The sequence below is a fragment of the Thunnus maccoyii genome, chromosome 11 (assembly GCF_910596095.1).
Source record: "Thunnus maccoyii chromosome 11, fThuMac1.1, whole genome shotgun sequence".
NCBI classification, from domain to species: domain Eukaryota; kingdom Metazoa; phylum Chordata; class Actinopteri; order Scombriformes; family Scombridae; genus Thunnus; species Thunnus maccoyii.
The window spans coordinates 25709611-25729618 of NC_056543.1; the positions used below are offsets into that span (position 1 = coordinate 25709611).

Genomic DNA, 20008 nt, shown 5'->3' on the forward strand with positions numbered 1-20008 from the left:
TTGTGTCGAATGCTTAGCTGAAATCAACAAACACCATCTTGATGTAGGTTTTGTTATTTTCAAGATGTGTGATGGCTGAGTGGAAGGCAGTAAAGATGGCATCCTCTGTGGATCTGTTGGCATGAAATGCAATCTGGTGGGGGTCCACACTGCCTGGGATGTGGTCTTTGATGTGTTGGAGGACTAGTTTCTCAAAGCACTTCATAACAACAGGGGTGAGTACCGCATGGAGTATATGATGTGGTGGAGAAGGAGAATATAGCCAAGAAGAGCTGCATGGTTAAACTCTTGCTGTAGGGGGAACTTTTAATCCCATCACCCTCTCTACTCTACTAAACTGCTAAACTCCCCACGAAAGTGCACATATTTTATTGCCCCGGTTCTTGGTCCAGGGTCCTTGACTCCACTGTGGTTTAAACTGAAAGACACCAAGGCAGTGATTTGATGATGACTGTTTACCTAAATTCAGCTCTGAACACCGGCTGGGAAATTGATTACCTTTGTAAGACATAAAAACATAATAAGTATTAAATGTATTGCCTGATTTTTCCCTGCATACATCTGAAAATGTCCTGTACAACAGGACAATACATGTAACATGGACATGTTACAAAAAGCTATAAAGCAAGCCTTTCCACAAGCTCTCTGAAGTGGCTATTTTCGGCTCTGGGCTGAACAATAGGCAGAGCAATAGGCCTCATCAGGGACATGTTTCAGCAACTTGACGTTTATGATTTTGCTGAGGTAGCCTGTCAGACGTTACCCAGAGAACAAAGTGGATCACCCTGCTGACAAGTTGATGAGAGTGGAAACCTAGAAGTGTAAACTAATGTGTGATCAGGGCTGTAGGTGTGTCGTTTGTCTGGGTTACGTGATGCCCAAGGCTGCATTTCACAGTAGTACATACAGGTTTTTGCTTGTGTACGGACATGTAGAGAATGTAGGGTTTATGGTACATTGTATATGAACCTATTTTATCTCAAGTTTACTGCCTCATTCATACAAATTTCTGTTTTTAACAAACATATACATAACACATTTTATGGGTCTTGTTATGACTCTTCATAGCTTCCAATTGCCTCTTGGTGCCTAAAGTGAGTTATAATGTTTCAGTTCATATTTTTTGACATGTACAGTACATTTAGGTGGTATGAGTGAGTCACTCAGTGGTAGTGATCTCTATGCACGGACATTGGCTCAGGCTCAGAGTCCTATATGGTAAGGAGACGAAAATGAAGAGCAGCAAAAGTACTCAACTGACAATTTAAGACAACAACACAACATGACAAACACAAACAGACAAAGTTTCAGACATGAGAAAACAGAAAATAAGATGACTTTTTTGTGTATTTCCAATGCTTGACTATCCTCTCAGACATCATTTTATTAAATAAATCAAATGAGCTCATTTGGAAACCTGTCTGATAAACAGCTCATTAGCTCATAGCCTATAAGCTAATTCACTTTTAAAGGCCTGAGCGATGAGTAACAAACATCAGAACTCAATCAAAGATCTCTCACCTGACATAATGTCTGTCTGCCCGGATTTCTGCCAGGAAGTTACTTGTACCACCTTGTATCACAAACTATACCTTTAGAGAGGCAAGCTTTACTGAAATAATGATTACAGTATCACATACACTGTGGCTATAAAATGGTTAGGGTGCCATTAGGGACTCATGGTTGAAAGGAAAATGTAAATGAGGCAACACAATAAATCATGTATCATGCAAGGAGTTTTGCAGTGCTCAGCAAATCTACAGACTATGAAGCCAATATTGCATCTCATTTTCTCTGCAAACACTTTGTGTTTTAACAACTATAATGCATGTTTTGTCCTAACAAAACCTACTCCAGCTCTAAGTTAATTAACTCAAATCGACCCAAAGCCAAAACAATACTTTGAAGAAAATGATTGCTGAAAATCTCACAAACCAACAGGTCCTCGGCTACAGTAAGAAAACTGGAGGCCTGCTGAAATTCAGCCTTTTACTGCAACTAATGGATTAGGTGTTGCAGTGGCATCACTGTTTGCATGAAATATGTTTCACAACTACAAATACAGCATTCACGCTGCAGTGATGTCTAGTTACCATGAATAATTCTCACACTTCCACGGTTCCAAGGTACAAAGCAGAGATAAGATAGAGAGTTACATGAGCTCCAGAGACACCTCATTCAGGGGCTTTTGCTCACAACTATAAGTATATATTGCACACAAGGTCAGATCCAGCACACTCATTTGTAATTCAAGTCACCGGCAGCCCCATTTGACCTCACAGACGGTGACATAACAGCAGTAGACAGACATAAAGACATTCATTAAAACTAACTTTGAAGTCAGAGCTGAAGCAGAAAAGAGGAATGAGACAGGAAAAAGGCAGAAGAGCGAGACTGAACGGCAACTGAAAAGAGCAATCACAGAAGATGGATTTGAACCTATACTGAATAAATGCAACTATTACGGAAAGAGAGATGGAATGACAGTGACAGTAAGGTAGAAAAAGAGAAAGGGACATGGATCAGGGTAGTCACTAAGAGAAGATGAATATGAAAACTGTTTCCTGGCAACAGAAACTAAGACTGGGAAGACTGAACGGAGCTTACAACTTGATCATTTTAGAAACCGACGTTAGATCGTATGAATACATGCCATCATAGCTGTGTATGCTTCTGTATAGCTTTCCAATTTCTATTTCTGTTTTTATCTGACTGAAGCTACCTCTTTGGTCTGCTCTAACACTTGATCATCATAATGATCATCCGTCATTATTCAAAAATGTAGTACTAGCAGTACTCACCGTTGCACTGCAGTGTCCTGGTGCCATAACAACAGGGTCATTCACCTAAGTGTTGTCACATCATAAAACATACTCATTTTTCAACAATGATTTGTAACAGTTTTGGGGAGCACAGAAAAACCTAGGAAAAAAAAAACTTTAAAAAATAAAACACCTGTGACCTGTTCTTTTTTTTATTTTTTTATTTTTAAAAGATGCTCTAATCAATATTTTCATATGAACAGTGGGTCAAATAACTACATGTACTGTGAGGGTTCACTCAGAGTGACAAACCCTCAGAGAACTATCATCAGTTTTCAGTTCCCCTCAGCTGTACTGAGCATTTCAGCACCTTTCAGATCATTGTTTTGGTTTTACAAACTGCAACTTCACAGTTTTAATTAATTCTTACTGCTCTCATGAGCATAATTTTTGGCCACAGCAGGCAGCTGTTTTCAGCAAAAATGCTCTGATAAACCCACTGTCCAGTGCCAAACAGCAGGCAGGCAAAATTAGCAACTGGCTGGTGAACATAGTGGAGTATTTAGCAGCCAGAGAGTCAGATATCACCCTCAGGAGTTAGTGGAAACAAAACAGAGCTAAGAGGAGAGTGAATATTGGGCTTACATTTGTCAGGTCACCTGAAATATAACTCCAAATGAATGCTTACAGTGTGTTGCTCTGTGTCTGCTGGATGTGTATATAGTAAATCATTTGGTAACATCCCATATGTTAACTTTAATAATATGTCCATGTTGTGTTTATAGTTTGTTACACTGCCTTTAAGTTGCCAAAAAATCAATTACAGTGACACAAGTTTAAAGATGTTTGTCTTCAGTAGCCCCAAGTGCCAAAGACAGAGTACGGATGTCAGAGACATTTAGAGGCAGACTAGTGCATTGTTGGTTCTGCTCTTTTTATGGAATTTGTTGACAATAAGAAAAATAATGAGTAATGCCAGCCTTTCCCTTCAATAATAATACATCTGACAAAAAAAAAAAAAAACATTCACATGAAAGTCTAAAAATGCAGTTGGAACAAGCTAAACCACCCATTTCCACAGGCAAAATCGCTGGAGACAAAATATGTGGTGTGTGTGTGTATTTATTATCCAGAGCAAACATCAAATCATCCTTGTTTTTGTTGTGTTTTAATCCTTTCCTGAAGCATTCAGGAGCTTTGACCTCTGTGCCTCATGTCTCATGCCTGGTAGCATATCCAAGCACAACGCACTGTATGACATCAGGGTTGATTCCCACAAGATGAATAGAGAAAGGAAGCATGACAGCATGCACTCACAGCCAATAGAGACTCTTTGGAAGGTGGTCTTCAATTCCCTGTTAGTTGGTGTTTTCGTTGGCTTTACCGGATATCTCTGTTGTCCCCCCAGAGAGAAAAAAAAGAGAGACAGCAGGAAAGAGAGGAAGTGTGCATGTGTTGGACAAAGGAATAATTAGCTAATGAGACGGATATTCTTTGCTGTGATTGACTTCTGTTAGTCTGAGGAATACTACATACTAATGTGTAAACTCCTGCACTGATAGACCCTCTTGAATGTATACATACAGCCTCTATCCAACCCTGCTTACGTTGCCGTCATGCTCATTTAATAAGTTCCTCATCTCATTTTAAGCTGTCTCAAAGCAAAGCAGGTGATGAAACACATACAAACACACACACACACCTCACACATGATGGTTTGGCCATAAAATATTAAATAAGGGGGTCTCGAGGGGCCTCAGAATTGATGGATCAATGAGAACGTCTGAGCACAAAGTAATAAATAGTCCATTTTAGAGTGTTCACCCATGCCTGGGGCCATTAACTGAATATGCACTGAGAAAAATTTCCACTTGGCATTTACACACACACGCACACACACACACACACACACACACACACACACACACACAAACTCACACACACACACACACACACACACACACACACATACACACACACACAAACTCACACACATACACACACATACACATCTATCTTTTACTGATCTTCGATCAACAGCCAGAGAGTGTAGCTGTGTTTGTAAAGGAGGTAAACAGTGGATCATACCGGGCATGTTCCTGCCTCTGTACAAGATTGTTACTTGAGGGAGGGCGGATGTACTATTGGCTGTATCAATTAATGAAACCTCATAAGGTTTTGTGATGACTCTTGACAGTGTTTACTTCACCCGATCAATTCTAGTTACTGATCTGAGCAGCCTTCCTCGCTCTGGGAAGCAGTGGCTGCTCTCTCAGAATTCTGTTTCTTCTCTCACAACGAGGCTGTTTTCATGTGCATCATTCCAAATATCTGAAATGAACTCAGCTGTTTCTTCGAGGAATACAGAATGTCTGTAAAAATGGCCAGAAATACAGTCTGAGTCTTATCTTGAGCATTTGAAGATTGACATTGGATAGATTTTTGACTGAAGCTGCCGATACTGGATATATTGTGCAAATATTTATGTACCCACTTTAACTGAAAATTTTAAATATCACCATCTCTGTCACATTTAGATCATGGTAAAATAGAATTCCCAATTAAAAACCAAACATATTATATTTGTTGTTTGTCTTTTACAATCATATTGATCACTCTCTCCTCTCTCCTCTTTTCTCCTCATAGATAGCAACTTTGTTCTGGGAAACGCCCAGGTGCAGTCTCTCTACCCCATCGTCTACTGCTCAGACGGCTTCTGTGAGCTCACTGGTTACGCCCGTGCTGAGCTCATGCAGAAGAGCTGCGCATGTCACTTCCTGTATGGCCCTGAAACAAGCGACCAGTTGACAGCCAAGATCCAAGGAGCCTTGGATGAGAGGAGGGAGTTCAAGACCGAGTTGGTCTTCTACAAGAAGGAAGGTGAGACAGCACAATGAATGAGTTTGTCTTTGTGGAATCACTCTTACTCTGGTTTTAAGTTTAATATGTGAAGTCCATTGTGACTTGAAAAAATACATTTTTGGTGTCTGTGAGCTGAAAAACTGCAAGAAGCTGCAGACCATGCCAATCTGTGAGATTGGCAGTGGTACCAATACTTTCACCTTGCAGGGAATTATTTTAGCTCAATATCAAAAATATTACTCAATGGGGCCTTAAGTGTATTTTTTTAATGGTGTCTCCTTAAGTCAAGTTACACAAGACTATGTGAGAAAGTGTCATAAACACAAAGCTGCCAGCACATCACTATACGTCATCAAGACTTTTCAATACTTCAGCATTGTCAACTTATCTTATTTCTCATCAGGAGTTGCACTCATTTCCAATCTAAAATCAGACACAGAATGTGTGTTGAATTTTTACCCACTTTAGTATCTTAAGTGTTTCAAGTTTAGTTTTAAGTAAGTATTGCAGTGCTGTGTGTGCACATGTGCTGCTGTAAAAGTTTTTTGAAAAACTGTCAGGACAATAACATCTAAGCTGGAAATTAACTCTCCAGTTGTTTAATTAGGCCAGAAACTGATGGTTTGCATCTCATAATGTTTAATGAAAAAGCACACAAAGTTTCATGGTGAAAGTGAATAATTTCTGAAGTTACAAGCCAGTCTGGGAAAAGCTCACATTCATGCCACTTTTTGATCAATTGTTATGAAAAGTTGTTCTTTGTCTCAAGACAGCTGAGTTGCCTTTGAGCAAAGTCCTTAATCCTCCAACTGCTCCAGTGGACCAGCTGAGCGGCCAACAGATCAGACTGCGGTTGTGCTGAAAAGCTTCCAGATGTGAATGTGTGTAATTGTGTGAACCAGATGTTCCTAAAAGAAGAGAGCATTGCTCTGAGCAAAATCTCCCTGAATAAATAACAGATAATGACACTTTAATGTGCACAGTCAAAAGAGCTACCTCATGCTTCCCTACTTAACAATCCAGTTGAAGATGACAAAGACAAAGATGTAGAAACTGTCATGAACTGATGAAAGTTTGAATTTGTAATATGAGAGTGTATTCACTTGGTGTGCTTTGCTGGCGCTTTAGAGTAAGCTGAAAGCGATGAGAGATAAAATAGAGGATGAAAAAAGAAAGCAACAGCAAAATAGGCAAAAAAAAATGTTGAGGGACACGAAGAGTGTGAAAGAAGACCAGACGGAGAAAATCCGCCACTCCTTGATCCACTCTTTATTTATAAATCAAAGCTGTGATTTATGATGGAGGGGTGAGATATGGGTGAGGAAGGAGAAGGTGAAGAGACAAAGGCCAAGTCCACAAATAAAAAAAAATAAGAGTGAGTCACGTATAGAAGGAAGAGAGACAGAGGGAGACATGGACCTTCTCCTCTGAGATAGAAGTCTATAACAAAGACCGACAGAGGGTTATGAAAGCTAGTTTCTCACAAACACACAAATTACAAATTAGAAGTGTTTCAAGCTTTTGTCAGTTCACCATGAGCAAACATTAGCAATCTAGCAGTTCTCCAGGGCACAAGGAAAAGAATAAACACATTTATATACAGTTCCCTCACTCAGATCACCATGGTTCTTTCCAGCAAAGCCTGGGGCACAATTTAAAAATTGCATTTTATCCACTGAGAACATGCTCATATGATATTCATGTCATCAGCCTTTAAATACAATAAATTTTCCACTCTTAATCACTGGACAATAGTTACACAGTAATGACTGCATAGGAATAAATATAAAGTAAAAACATTGCTGAAAATTTTGAATTTAGTGAAAAAAATACTGTAATGTGTGTTGATTACACAGTAAAATGCAAACATAGACATGTGTATTCTCTAATATCTGTATTGTAATAAATAGTTACAGTATTAGGCATATAACAGTGGGATATAACAGTCATAAGGTTATGAAGGGATATTCTTATTCAATGGCAACATAATGTTAAGTAAAATAAAGAATTTTGATCTTTAATCTCCACTGAGCTACCATGTGTTGTTTTTTTCTTTTGGGAAAATGACTGCATTCAAAGACAGCACTTGCCACACTTAATAAGGTATTGAAGGATAGTTATGATAACATTTCCTGGTCAAAAACAAGACCACAGTAAGAGTCTACAGGCGCACTTGTGAGGCACAGCGGCACCTTGAGCTAAATGCTAACATCAGCATTAGAGCATGCTCACAATGACAATGCTACCATGCTGAGGTTTAGCAGGTATACTTTTTATCATGTTCACCATCTTAGTTTAGCATGTTGGCATGATGATAATTGAAAAGTCAGGGGACTGCCAAAGTTTTTACAATGTGTCCTGATGGGAACATGAATGTTTCATGGCAATCCATCCAGTAGTTGTCAAGGTCAACCTCATGGTGGCACCAGAGGAAAAGTACAGGGATCACCAAAGTCATCAGGATTCAGCGACTGTGAACCACAAATGACTGTACAAAATTTTGTGCCAATCCATTCAGTAGATGTTGAGATATTTCACTGGATAAGTGGCTCGCTAGTGGTACTAAATCACCAAAGTCACTAGGATTCATTCGCTGGTCACCATGAATACCTGTACCAAATTTAATGGTAATTCATTCAATACATACAATACGTGATATTTCCGTCAGGATCAAAATGGTGGACCATAAGACCGACATTGCCATCCATAGAGCCATGCTGCTAGCGTGGCTAAAAATAACAGTGACATAAGCTGTTACACACAAAACAATGTATTTAAAGGCCATGCATACCCATTATATACAGGCAATTTCACTTTTGCTTGATTACATGTCTTCTCTTGAAAGTGTGGGCATGTTCACACTGTGTTTGATTGGCATGTCCCTCACTGTGCTGTTAGCTTCCGTAGCTAAATTACACCGTTATTCTTTTTCTTGGTTTGGTGACCTTCAAGTAACTGTTCATAACAAATGCAACTGCTGGTGAGAGGTTTTTAATTCACAGACTAATTATAGCCATTGGAATTCTGCAAGCCTTCTCTATATATATTTTATCATTTCATTTTTTATTTCTCATCAATTCTCTGTAATTATTCAACAAGGTATTATGACTCGTGCTCTGGTGAAATAATAATCTGTATACTGATGACAGCCTTCCATCTCCCTGATAGTTATGCATAGAGAGACAGAACAGAAGGCGGTACATGTTGTTTCAACTGATATTGTTTACCATCATGTTCCAGTCAAACAGGGACAAATCCAGCCTCAATATGGCTGTTGTTTTTATTCAGGCAATCCTTACGCTTGTGTAAATGCATTATTTACATGCATGATCCCCTGCTGGGAATTAGTCTCGGAGTTGCAGGAAACAGTATGCAGCGTAATAAATGCAGCCCACTAAGTCACAAGAGATTACAGGTGAGTAACAGAAAACCAAAACAGCTTGTTGCCAAATTTCATGCATTTATGTAATGGTTAGCAGGGGGTGACTTGTCTTGTTAGATAATCTTCTTTAAAAGAATCAGGCTGGAAATGTTCAATATTTAATCTAAAAAGTATTTCCTGGGTTGCCAAAGTTTGATATAGCTTATTCCTCTGTGTCATAGACCTCCATTGTTGTCCAAAATATATGAAAAACATATAAGTGTTTTCCTTCATTACAATATTTTCAGTCAATCCCACATCACCGTCCTCACCAGTGTTCACCCACTAGAGCAACAACCATGTATTTATCTGCGGCTGAAAATAGTCCCCAACCAATTTATTATTTACTCCAGCTTGAGTATTGTTTACTAAAAACTACAGTGCTCAGGTGTGCCCAGGAAATTACTCAGACTTTTTAAAAAACTATATATTTTTTTAAGGTTTACATCATCAGTACTAATTGGTTTTGGTCTGAATGCCACAGTTGGGGTAGGGAAGTCGGAAAGTATTGAGAGACCAACTCACATATTGTTGATTTTGGTCTGTTCATGGGATTTGCTTACAACAAGAGAAAAATATAGAATAACCAGCCTGAAGTTACATCTAACACCCAGCTGGTGTGACAATGTTTTCAATGCTCTAACTATTTATTAATTATACTCTATGTGGATCCAAGTTTGTGAAACTTGAGGAATAACTTCATACCTCTTTAAAATCCTTTTTTTTTTTTTTTTGCTGACTTTGCTGGTTTAACTTCTCACCTTGCTGCAGTGATGTACAGGTGTACTGCAGGACCTTGTGACATCACTGCTGGGTGGTGTTTACAGGTGCTATAAAGCACACTTCTAACCACGCCCATTAGTGATGTGGTCAGAGGTGAAAAAAGCTTAAAACTTTAAACCAAGGAGGGTAGCAAAACAAAACATTGTTTTGAGGAATATATTTTTACAGTATTGTATCTTTTACCAACTTATGAAACATAACAGTGTTAAAACAGTAACTATGTTTCAATTCAAATTCTTAATACCTACTCGACTCCTCATAGCAATATGATCAAAAAAACAGATGGCGCATGTTCAGTGGTGGTAACAGATGTGATGAGAGTCCAAAAGCTCCCTTGGCCAGGCAGTCATAAGACTCTCGTATCATGAAGGTCTAATTTTCAATGAATCTATACCTTGTGCAATCACCCTCTCCACTCTGCACTGACTCACATGGTCTGGTGCATTCTGAGTGCATAGAAAGCTCAGAAAAAGGGGCTTTTCATCGAGGCTGAAGAACCACAGTGAATGTAGTCTCATTATATCTGCAGGCACATGGTTCCCCTGAATGTAATGAACACATGGTCACACATGGAAAAGTACTGTTAACATACTGCTCTCTCTCTCAAATGGTCACAGTAAACAATTTCTACATGGATGATGTTAGCTGTGTTATCACTGATGCAAACTTTCTTTTCTTAAACCTCATTTGGAAAGTCACAATTAGACGGCAGAACATGTATAGTATTAGGATATTGTACAAAAAGAAGTTAATTCACTCATTTGACCATCCGTATATTTCCTCCTTTGATTCACTTTTAGTGTACTCACTTTTCTCTGCACGTAATGTGAAGTCCAAATGTGTTTTGAGGGCCAACTGAATATTGGCCAATATGTATTTCACACAACTTGCAGCTTGCCTGTTTTTCTCATAGCTGTCACTCACTCACTTATTCACTCACACCATCCATATGGGCTCTCATTCTCTACAGGGCACAGGCGAATGTATCTGATGATTCATTTTCTCTGGTGTTATATATGTATCTGGTGTGATATACTGTATGCAAAATGCAAGAATATAAAAAAAGACCTAAGCTGATCCAGATAGTCTTAAGCTTCTCACTTGCTTGATGTTTAAGGGAGGAGTTTTATGATAGGTCAACTGGACAAAAAGACACAATGGCCCCATTTACAGCTGGTATTTATCTGTATCTGTATACATTATCTGGATAATGACATCTGATCCATGAGCATTTGCATTGTTGTTATCTTGATTGTACCCACATTGTGACTTGTTAATAAACATGGCACGTCTCACATCAAGGGAAGCAATGCCATGGGTGTTATTCATTTTTATTTCCAAAATTGTCAAAGGTGACTTAAAACAATGAGACAAACTAGTGACCACCAAACTTAGAAAAATAGAAGTGTGTGGTGCTTATTTGAATATTACTGCATGCAATATTATTTTATTAGTGGATACTATTTACAATATGCGATACAGAGTGACAAACATTTGGGGGACCAAGGGGAGCCAAGAAAAGAGTTTAACCTAATGTGATTCAACTCTGTAGCGGTATCATATTTTGAGTGGAAATGATGCACTGACTGCACATGTTTGTATTTGTTTTCTCTACAGGTACACAGTTCTGGTGTCTTCTGGACATTGTTCCCATTAAAAATGAGAAGGGTGAGGTGGTTCTGTTCCTTGTGTCCCACAAAGACATCACTGACAAGAAGAGGGACCAGGATCCTGAGCAAGGACCTGACACAGGTGAGTTCATATAAAGAACACTGACTATGACTCAAAATTGTGCACAAACATCCAAAATGCTGACTTGTATTCAGAGACGTAATAAAGTCTGGGTCATGTGTATTTCACTTTGAGGTTTTCGTGTTTCAAGATGGCTTCCACACAACCTTCCACGACATCTCTGTCATCCTGGTTGTAGCTTAAATGTAATTTTATTTACCCTTCAACACTGGAGAGAAGGTGACAGCATGCAGAACATTTTCTCTGTGAGCTGTAAAGCGCTGCTGCAGTTATTGTAATTTCAAGCAAACAATAATTAGGCATCAATTAATTATCTTAATCTTTTATTTTTCATCCTGCGTCTTCTCCTCAGTGTAAATATCACCTGATTAAATAAGTGTGTCTGTTAATTTGAATATCACATTAATATTAATGAGTGTGTCTCTAATAAAATACACATGGTGAACCATAAACATTCTGTCAGCAAAGCCAGCCAGTGTGCAATGTGATTTATTTGAATTAATCATTGCTGATGTTAAGACTTAAGGGAATAAATAATACATCTTGTAAATGAATTGAGGAGCAAAAAATCTTATATTTAAGATAACTTAAAAATAACTGTTCAACAATTTTGGCTGTTTTTTTTTTAGTTTGTTGTCTTGACTTGCCAGTCACCCTCCAACATGATCTTTTTTTGCCTGTGGCCTGGGAGTCATGACATGACATAACATTTGACCAATAAAACATATTAATCTGTTGATCGTATTTTTCTTGCAGGCCATGTCGATTGACCCTCTGTCAGAGTTGTTTGGGGTGTTTTTTAGCTGTTTGTTTATCTCACTCCTGTGACAGGAGTCATAAATCACAGCACCCAATCACTGCAAGGTGTGTTCAAAAACCCTGAATTTAACATTTTGTATTCTCGCCGAAATTCGACTGCAAACTAGAACAACCCAGTCTCACATCAAAATCTGCTTTGTTGGTCCACAGCACGAAATGTATTAGTTTCACAATAACGGCACTAAAATTTCAAGACACCGACATTTTTTTGGCCTATTCTTTTCTATTGACCTGCATCCAGGTCACATGACTGTCAAGTTTCTGCCTGTGAAAACAAACAAAATGGCTGCACTGTACAAAGGAAATATAGACTGTGCTATGGAAAAAGAAATGAAGTATATGAAATATATGAAGGTGACAAGAGCAACAATTAATTGTGACATGTGCATAATAATTAAATTATGTAACAGTGGAGGTTGAATGCAATGCACAATCTAAAGTCCAGTTTGATGAAATATATGAAAGTGACAAGTACAGGGATTAAATGAGGGATTTGAAATATAAAGTCCTGTTTCTTCATCCCATTTATGTGGCCATGGTAGAGGATTTGATGCACACACACACACACACACACACACACACACACAAACAGCACAATGCTCTTTCCTAGCCTACCGCTATCAAAACACCTTTATTTCTCAGAATCGAAGGAGAAAAAATGAAAACGGATGGCCTTAACATTAACTTATCATATTGTTGAGTTATGAAGGACACTTTCATGTTTTTGTGTTGAGAAATGTTGAGAAGAAAACCTTAACAAGGTGACAGTGAGGAAATATTGTCCTCTGGTCAGCCAATCGCAAAGCTTCAAATTCAATTAATTTCTGCACTCTAAAATCTATGTTTTTTAATGAAAATCATCATTGAACAGTTAAATAAAATCACACAAATAATATAACAGCTCAGATAACTACACAACGCAAAGACAATGATTCAAACAACATGCAACTACCTGGTCTCCGCGATAGCAGCATTCATAGCAACCACCATAGCAACTATAGGAAACATTGCATTCCCACAATTTTCTGGCAAGGCCTGAAACAATCTTCATAATAACTAACAAACTAAAGATCATATATTTTAATGTGATCCACTGACTATAAATACAGTTACTACAGACATTGAAATCTTAGTTTTAAACATCTACATCGTGTTGCCAGCAGAAGCTGAGTTCACTACAGAGAGACTGAGACTTGAAAGCCAACTGTGTAGAGAGAGCGAGCGAGATGCAGGGTAATCAAGACTCTTAAGATGAAGTGGAGTGTTTAAATTTTTAGTTTTTTTTAGATTGGCATTCAGTGCTACTGTTTGTAGTCCCTCCTGGTGAGAAAGAGCACCTGCTTGAAATCACTTACCCAATTTTGCTCCACTTGCCCAAGCACTCTCATTTGGCTGAATATCTCATTGCCTTGCTGCCGAAATGACTGAAAGTTGCTTTCATACACCCTGGCTGTGTTTTACACACTGCATGAGTTATTACATTTAAAATCAAGCTACACAATTTGGAGTGCAGTACACACTGCGGGGGACAGAAGACAAACAATAAAACAGGAGGAAAGGAAAGATGAGAGAGACAAAGGAGAATTTAAATGGTTTCTATTTTCTGATTCATCATCAAAACATGACCATAACCATTAACATAACATTCGCGTTTCAGCTAAATGAGGCACCTCTGTTTGAAGATGAGCAAGGAAACAAGTAACAAACAACTGTAAAATGAAAGAGAAAAGAAGGCTTTGACATTTATGATGTGATAAGTTGACACAAACAATCACATTCACCTGCTTGTGTATGTTCCTCAGGGGGAGTCTGCTGACTGGCTGAGTGGCTCACTTCTGGCACTTAGCTCAGCGTGATACGCCTTTTCAAAATGCATAATCAGTTAGTGAGATGGAACGGGAGAGAGGTTGAGAACACATTTATGGTGAAAAAAAAATAAAGAAAGGGAGACTTTGAGTCTTTGACAGCTTAATTGTGCTCTATAAACAAAGTTTGTTACTTATAATCATGCACTAAACACTTAAAAACACATCGCAATGCGCTACATCTTTCTCAGACACATCTGCACACTTAATTAATTGACTGTGTAAATAATTTAAAATGTGTAGTCAGCCTCCCACAGAGAACATAGTGTATATTCTGAAACGAGCACCATCAGTGAGCACAGTACATTAAGTAGAATCTACCCTGAGGCGTGCAAAGATCCTTTCCTTCTTTGCTTTGCATTCCCCGATCTGCCGACAGATATGTTGAACAGTGGAAGGTGAAAATGACCCTGAGACCTCAGCTTGCTTTGTGTCCAGGAGTCACACTGATCTTATCTCAGTGTGTCACAATGCATTGGTTGTTGGGGAATGAATGTATTGTGGAGGACTGGCCCTGGTACGGTAGAATACACCCCACACATGAAGTCTGCAGCAGACGCTCAGGTACCAGTGCTGAGACATAGAAAGATATTCCTGAGATATTTATACACCTGGGGTTTAAAATTCAGGTTTTTCAGGGTCTATATGCTTTGCCATTTTTTATTAACAAGCAGGATGGGGGCCTTTAGCTAATCATACCTACACAAAGCCCACTGGTGTTTTCTTTTAGGAGACGACTAAAACAGTCAAACAAGGCGAGGTGGTGCCATAAGTATGCTATCAATTGTTCATTTTTAGTGTCCGTCTTTTGTGTGACACTTAGGACAAGAGCTGCTTCCATTTTAGAAGATGCTAAATTTATATATGTCCATGTTTATTTTTGATCAATTTCTCTTCAGACCTTCTGTAGCTGCAGTGTCACTTCACCTGTAGACAAATAAGCTTTCCACAAGTATGAAAGAGAGAAAGAGAGAGAGGGCAATGACCACACCCTCAACTGAGATGTAAATAAATTGTTTATTGAATATGAAATGAGTAGTGACTGGCGCCGAGGACGGGAAGGCGTTTACAGTACAGTACAGTACACCATAAACATATACAAAGCTAACTAAATGAAATGTCATTGGGTCTGGGGCTACCAATAATGATTATTATCATTATCAATCAATCTGTTGATTATTTTCTCAATTAATTGATTCGTTGTTTGTTCTTTTAAATTTCTGAAAATAGTGGAAAATATTGATCACTGTTTCCCAAAGCCCAATGTGACATCCTCTAATGTCTTCTGTTGTCCCGACCAACAGTCCACAACCCAAAGATATTCAGTTTATTTCATAGAAGACTAAAGAATTAGTTTGTGATGCTGAAATCAGAGAATTTAGACATTTTTCTTTAAAAAAAGACTCAAAATGATTCATCGAATATTTAAATAGTTGACAATTAGTTTTCTGTTGGTCATCTAACTCATTAATCAACTAATCATTGCAGCTCTAATTAGTTCACACAGGCATCATTTCCACTGGGAATGTTGGGGACATGCCCAGGTTGAGGTTGATTTCTTTACTAAAATCTCTCTGAATATTGCCTTCTTATCGTCCAGCCAGCATGCTCAGAATGAGGGAAGAGAGTAGATGATAAAAATGTTATTGCCTTCAGTTATTACTGTGTGCTCTAAGCAATAAGCTTAACAAGTAGGAGCAAACAGTGCAGCAGGAGCTTTGCATGCTTTTTTTGTCCTGGGTTTTGCTTTTCAGGCTAATTACAGTCTGCCTTGCCTTATTGGTGGATTTTGTTGATTCTGTGTGCACTGTGTGAGAAAGACTGTGGGTATTACTCAGCAGGGCTGAAAAAAGCACTTCATCAATACTAGAATCAAGCACCAATCAAAGATAATGACATAAACCAGAGTGTTCCTTATAAATATGTATGTAATATTTGTGCCCCCCCACTTCTGAAACCAAACCCACTTTAAAACCAGGTGTTGAGGGTTGGTGCTTCAGGCATTGGTTTTCAAACAGTTTTTATATCCAGGTGCAGCCAATCTGGCCAATACAGCGAGAAACACAACAGCAAGGCAATACTATCAGGAACCATTGAAGCTGAGTTTGTTTAGCGCCGAGCACTACATACAAGAAATACATCATAAAGTCTTTGTCAAAGGATTAAATGGGATCACGGCACTGACCTTGAACATAAGCTCTTCTGCTGTCATATCCTGCACTTGGATATAGTTTGGCAGACAAACTTTTATCTTCACCACCACTATGTGGTTTCTCTTGTGTGAAGTTGTGAAGTGAACTAGCATGCCTCCCTGTACATCTGTCACAACAGATAGTATGGCACTGCACTCAGAAAGAAAATACATACCTTGTTTATGCCAAGCCTCTGTTGGTCGTGATGGTCCTGTGAATAACCCCCAACTGTACATACAGAGAGAAAGAGAGTTCCAGCAATAATATTTAGTTACCCTGTACACAGACTGACCTGTTTGAAATCTATCCTAGATACCATGAATAAATCGAATTTGCTGGCTGAGAATGAAAATGATTCGGTTACAGGGGCGGGTATTTGCCAGGCATAACATTATATTATAGACAGACAGAGGAAGAATCATAATAGGAAATGTAAAGTGGAAATGGAGAGAACAAGAAAAGGTTTTGTCTGAATGATGACTTAATATAAAACAACTCCTTTAATCTACATTTGGTTCTGTTCTACCCTCTTTTGCCTGCAGCCAGACAACTTTATTTTACTGGATCTTATACTTTGTTAATCAATTAATCACAAAAAAAGATGTCATGAATGAGATGTTGTGGGTAGCTTGACTCTGTTCAATACAGATCTCAACCTCTCTCAACCCAGATCATCAAATTTTACCATAAGAAAACCTGAAGAATATTCTTAGTCAGTGAAGAGCCGTGAAGGCAGACTGCAGGTCGATATAATATGAAATATTTACACTGCGTCTTGAGCAGTATGTGTACGTCACAATGTATAACTTGTGGTTTCAGACATATCGAATTGAACTCCTTTTAAAGTCCACAGGGTATGACCCATCTCAGACTTTTAAAACTTGAAGTGAGATAGTTTCAGACATGGTAGAAGGCTGTGAACATTGGTCATTAGCGCAGTATCTCTGGACTGAGTGCAATTTCAGGCAACATGGAGGGGATCAGATAGGACTTGGTTTAAATTCTTACCTCGTGTTGTGTGAGTGTTTGTAGCTCAGCATGTTACCATCTCCTCCACAGATGAGGAGACAGGTCTGGAGGTGCATCAGGTAACTCGCCCTCCAGGCTTTAACGCCAACAGGCGCCGCAGCAGAGCTGTGCTCTATCATCTGTCAGGACACCTGCAGAAACAAGACAAGAGCAAACTCAAGATCAACAATGTGAGTCTCTCTGTGTTTGTCTACACTCGTACATTGTGCAAAATAATTTATTTTCTCAGTGATTATACTGGTTTCATTGTAGCTGCATTGGTTCATATTTCATCTCATATTTTTGATGAGATTCTTGGTTTCACAAAGTGCCAGAAGGTGTATTGCATACCAGACTGGCCCCAGTTTGTGCCTCTCATGTATTCATTACTTTTTCTTTTGAGACTTTTTCACTGATTTTTATATTCAAGTCACAGAGTTAAGGATAAATATAGTACAAACCAAACTTTAAAAAACCCTAGAGGTTGTTTAACAACAAAGAACCTTTTTGAAGATATTTCCAGATTCTTCAAAGACTTTTATCCTGCTGAAATAAAAAGTTTTCAGTACATTAAAGGCATTTTTTTGTTTCCTAACTTTCTTAAACAGTGGTTTATGACCTACAGTATGGACTTGTATTTATGATATTGTATGATGCTCCAGCACACAACACACCACAGAGACCTCAGGGCTCTGTCCAGTCCTGTAGTACTTGTGTGTTCACTGCACTGTAGGTTTGCTGCAGCACACTCCCTGACAGATGGTATGAAGGTCATCAGGAGTAGTTTGACTTTGGAGTAAAGATGTCTGTATTTAGCTAATATCAATCATAAAACAAAGATGCAGACCCATGCAGTTTGAATCCTGCACTTATTCAGGCTTTATATTAGGGATCATTATTTTTCCTTTTTTTTGAAAGGGGAATTAATATGTTTTTTTATTATTATTTATTAAAAATCAGTGAACATGGGATACAAAATTTTAAAAATATTTTAAAAATACAATCTGTTGAACAAACATTATTTAGTTTAACCTTATCTTGTACTGACTTTAGTGCATATTGAGATGCTCATTTTATTGTCTTCACTTTCTATTAATGGGGACATTTTCTGAGCTGTGCTCATCACAAGCAGTGTGTTTCAACAGCAAACATAACTTATTCATGAGGACATGCTGTAAAATCTGGGTGAAAAAATACACATATTTTTCAGGGAAAATAAATAAAGTTCTAAATTTTATACAGTATATACTGTAAATGTGAAAGCAGATACCTAATTATACATTTCAATCTGATGTTCCCAACACATTACGTATCATTGAAGTTAGGTGAACACACTTAAACTCTGCAACCTAACACACTTGAAATGAGTGAGACATCATTTTTATGGCTACACTGTTACATCAAATGAAAAATACTAAAAATCCAGAATATTTTTTTTATATAGATTGTATTTTATCATTTATTTTACTTTAATTAACACACTGTAATTCAGCCTGCTACTTGGAATTGTTGGAAACCTTGAGACCTTCACTAGGATTTATATTACACTTCAGTTGGCTTGCACAATGCCTATCTGTGCAATATGAGTTTTTGATAATGCAGCTGCCAAATGGTCTTAAGATTCAAGTGGTTCAATAAGTGTGTGAAGGAGACTGTGTCTGTATGTGCAGGTGTGTGTGCGTGTGGCTGGGAACAGAGAAAGTGACATGCAAACAGTGGAAACCTGGACTATGAGAAAGAGAGAGTGGTGTTAACATCTCTGCCCCTGTCATCCAATCCAGAACATGTTTGGAGAGAAGCCTCCAATCCCGGAGTACAAGGTAGCAGCCATACAGAAATCTCGCTTCATCCTGCTCCACTATGGGACCTTCAAGGCTGGCTGGGATTGGTTGATTCTGCTGGCGACCTTCTACGTGGCTGTCACTGTGCCCTATAACGTGTGCTTCACCGTGGTGGGAGGGCGAGATGAAGGGAGCAGCAGTGCCCCACGAAGCCCACCAAGCGTCAGTGACATCCTTGTAGAGATCCTCTTTATTTTAGGTGAGAGAGCGCGCTGTATTTAGCTGACTCTAGAGGGTAGTCTTTAGTGGAAAGACGTGAGCCAATTAAATTCCCCTCATGATAAACACACTCCTAGAGGACACACCTGAGCATACATATTCAAGTTGATGCTGAAACTTGTTCAGTAACTTCAGTAATTAACAAGACTTAATGATTGCAACGATCTGTCCATTGCTGTATGAACCGCCCCTGATAGGAAGTCAGTAAAGCAGTGCAAGCTTTTAACTGAGAGGCTCATCAGTCACCACAAAAGTTTTGTTGAAGTTTTTAATGATGCATACGCAGCAGTGAAAGGATATGAGCCATTCACAACAGACCATTATGTCTCATTGCTTACTCATTTCCTAGAAAACAACAGGCCTCTTTGTCCCCAGCCTTGTCCGTCTAACTGTAGGAAATTTACATGAGTGCTCTTCAATGGACAATTTGCCTTAATGGAAAAAAGTGAACATAAACCCTCCATCAATAAACTTCTGCAATGAA

The 20008-nt window shown here is 38.6% G+C and overlaps 1 protein-coding gene across 1 annotated transcript in view; it reads left to right on the forward strand.

Annotated features, from left to right (window-relative positions):
* The window catches only part of kcnh3 (potassium voltage-gated channel, subfamily H (eag-related), member 3), a 134162-nt gene that overhangs the window by 78295 nt on the left and 35859 nt on the right, over nucleotides 1-20008 (forward strand). Inside the window, exons 2-5 of the mRNA XM_042425601.1 lie at nucleotides 5409-5642; nucleotides 11446-11580; nucleotides 17516-17655; nucleotides 19246-19504. Of these exons, the coding sequence (XP_042281535.1) occupies nucleotides 5409-5642; nucleotides 11446-11580; nucleotides 17516-17655; nucleotides 19246-19504 (768 nt within the window). The remainder of the gene's footprint in view (nucleotides 1-5408; nucleotides 5643-11445; nucleotides 11581-17515; nucleotides 17656-19245; nucleotides 19505-20008) is intronic.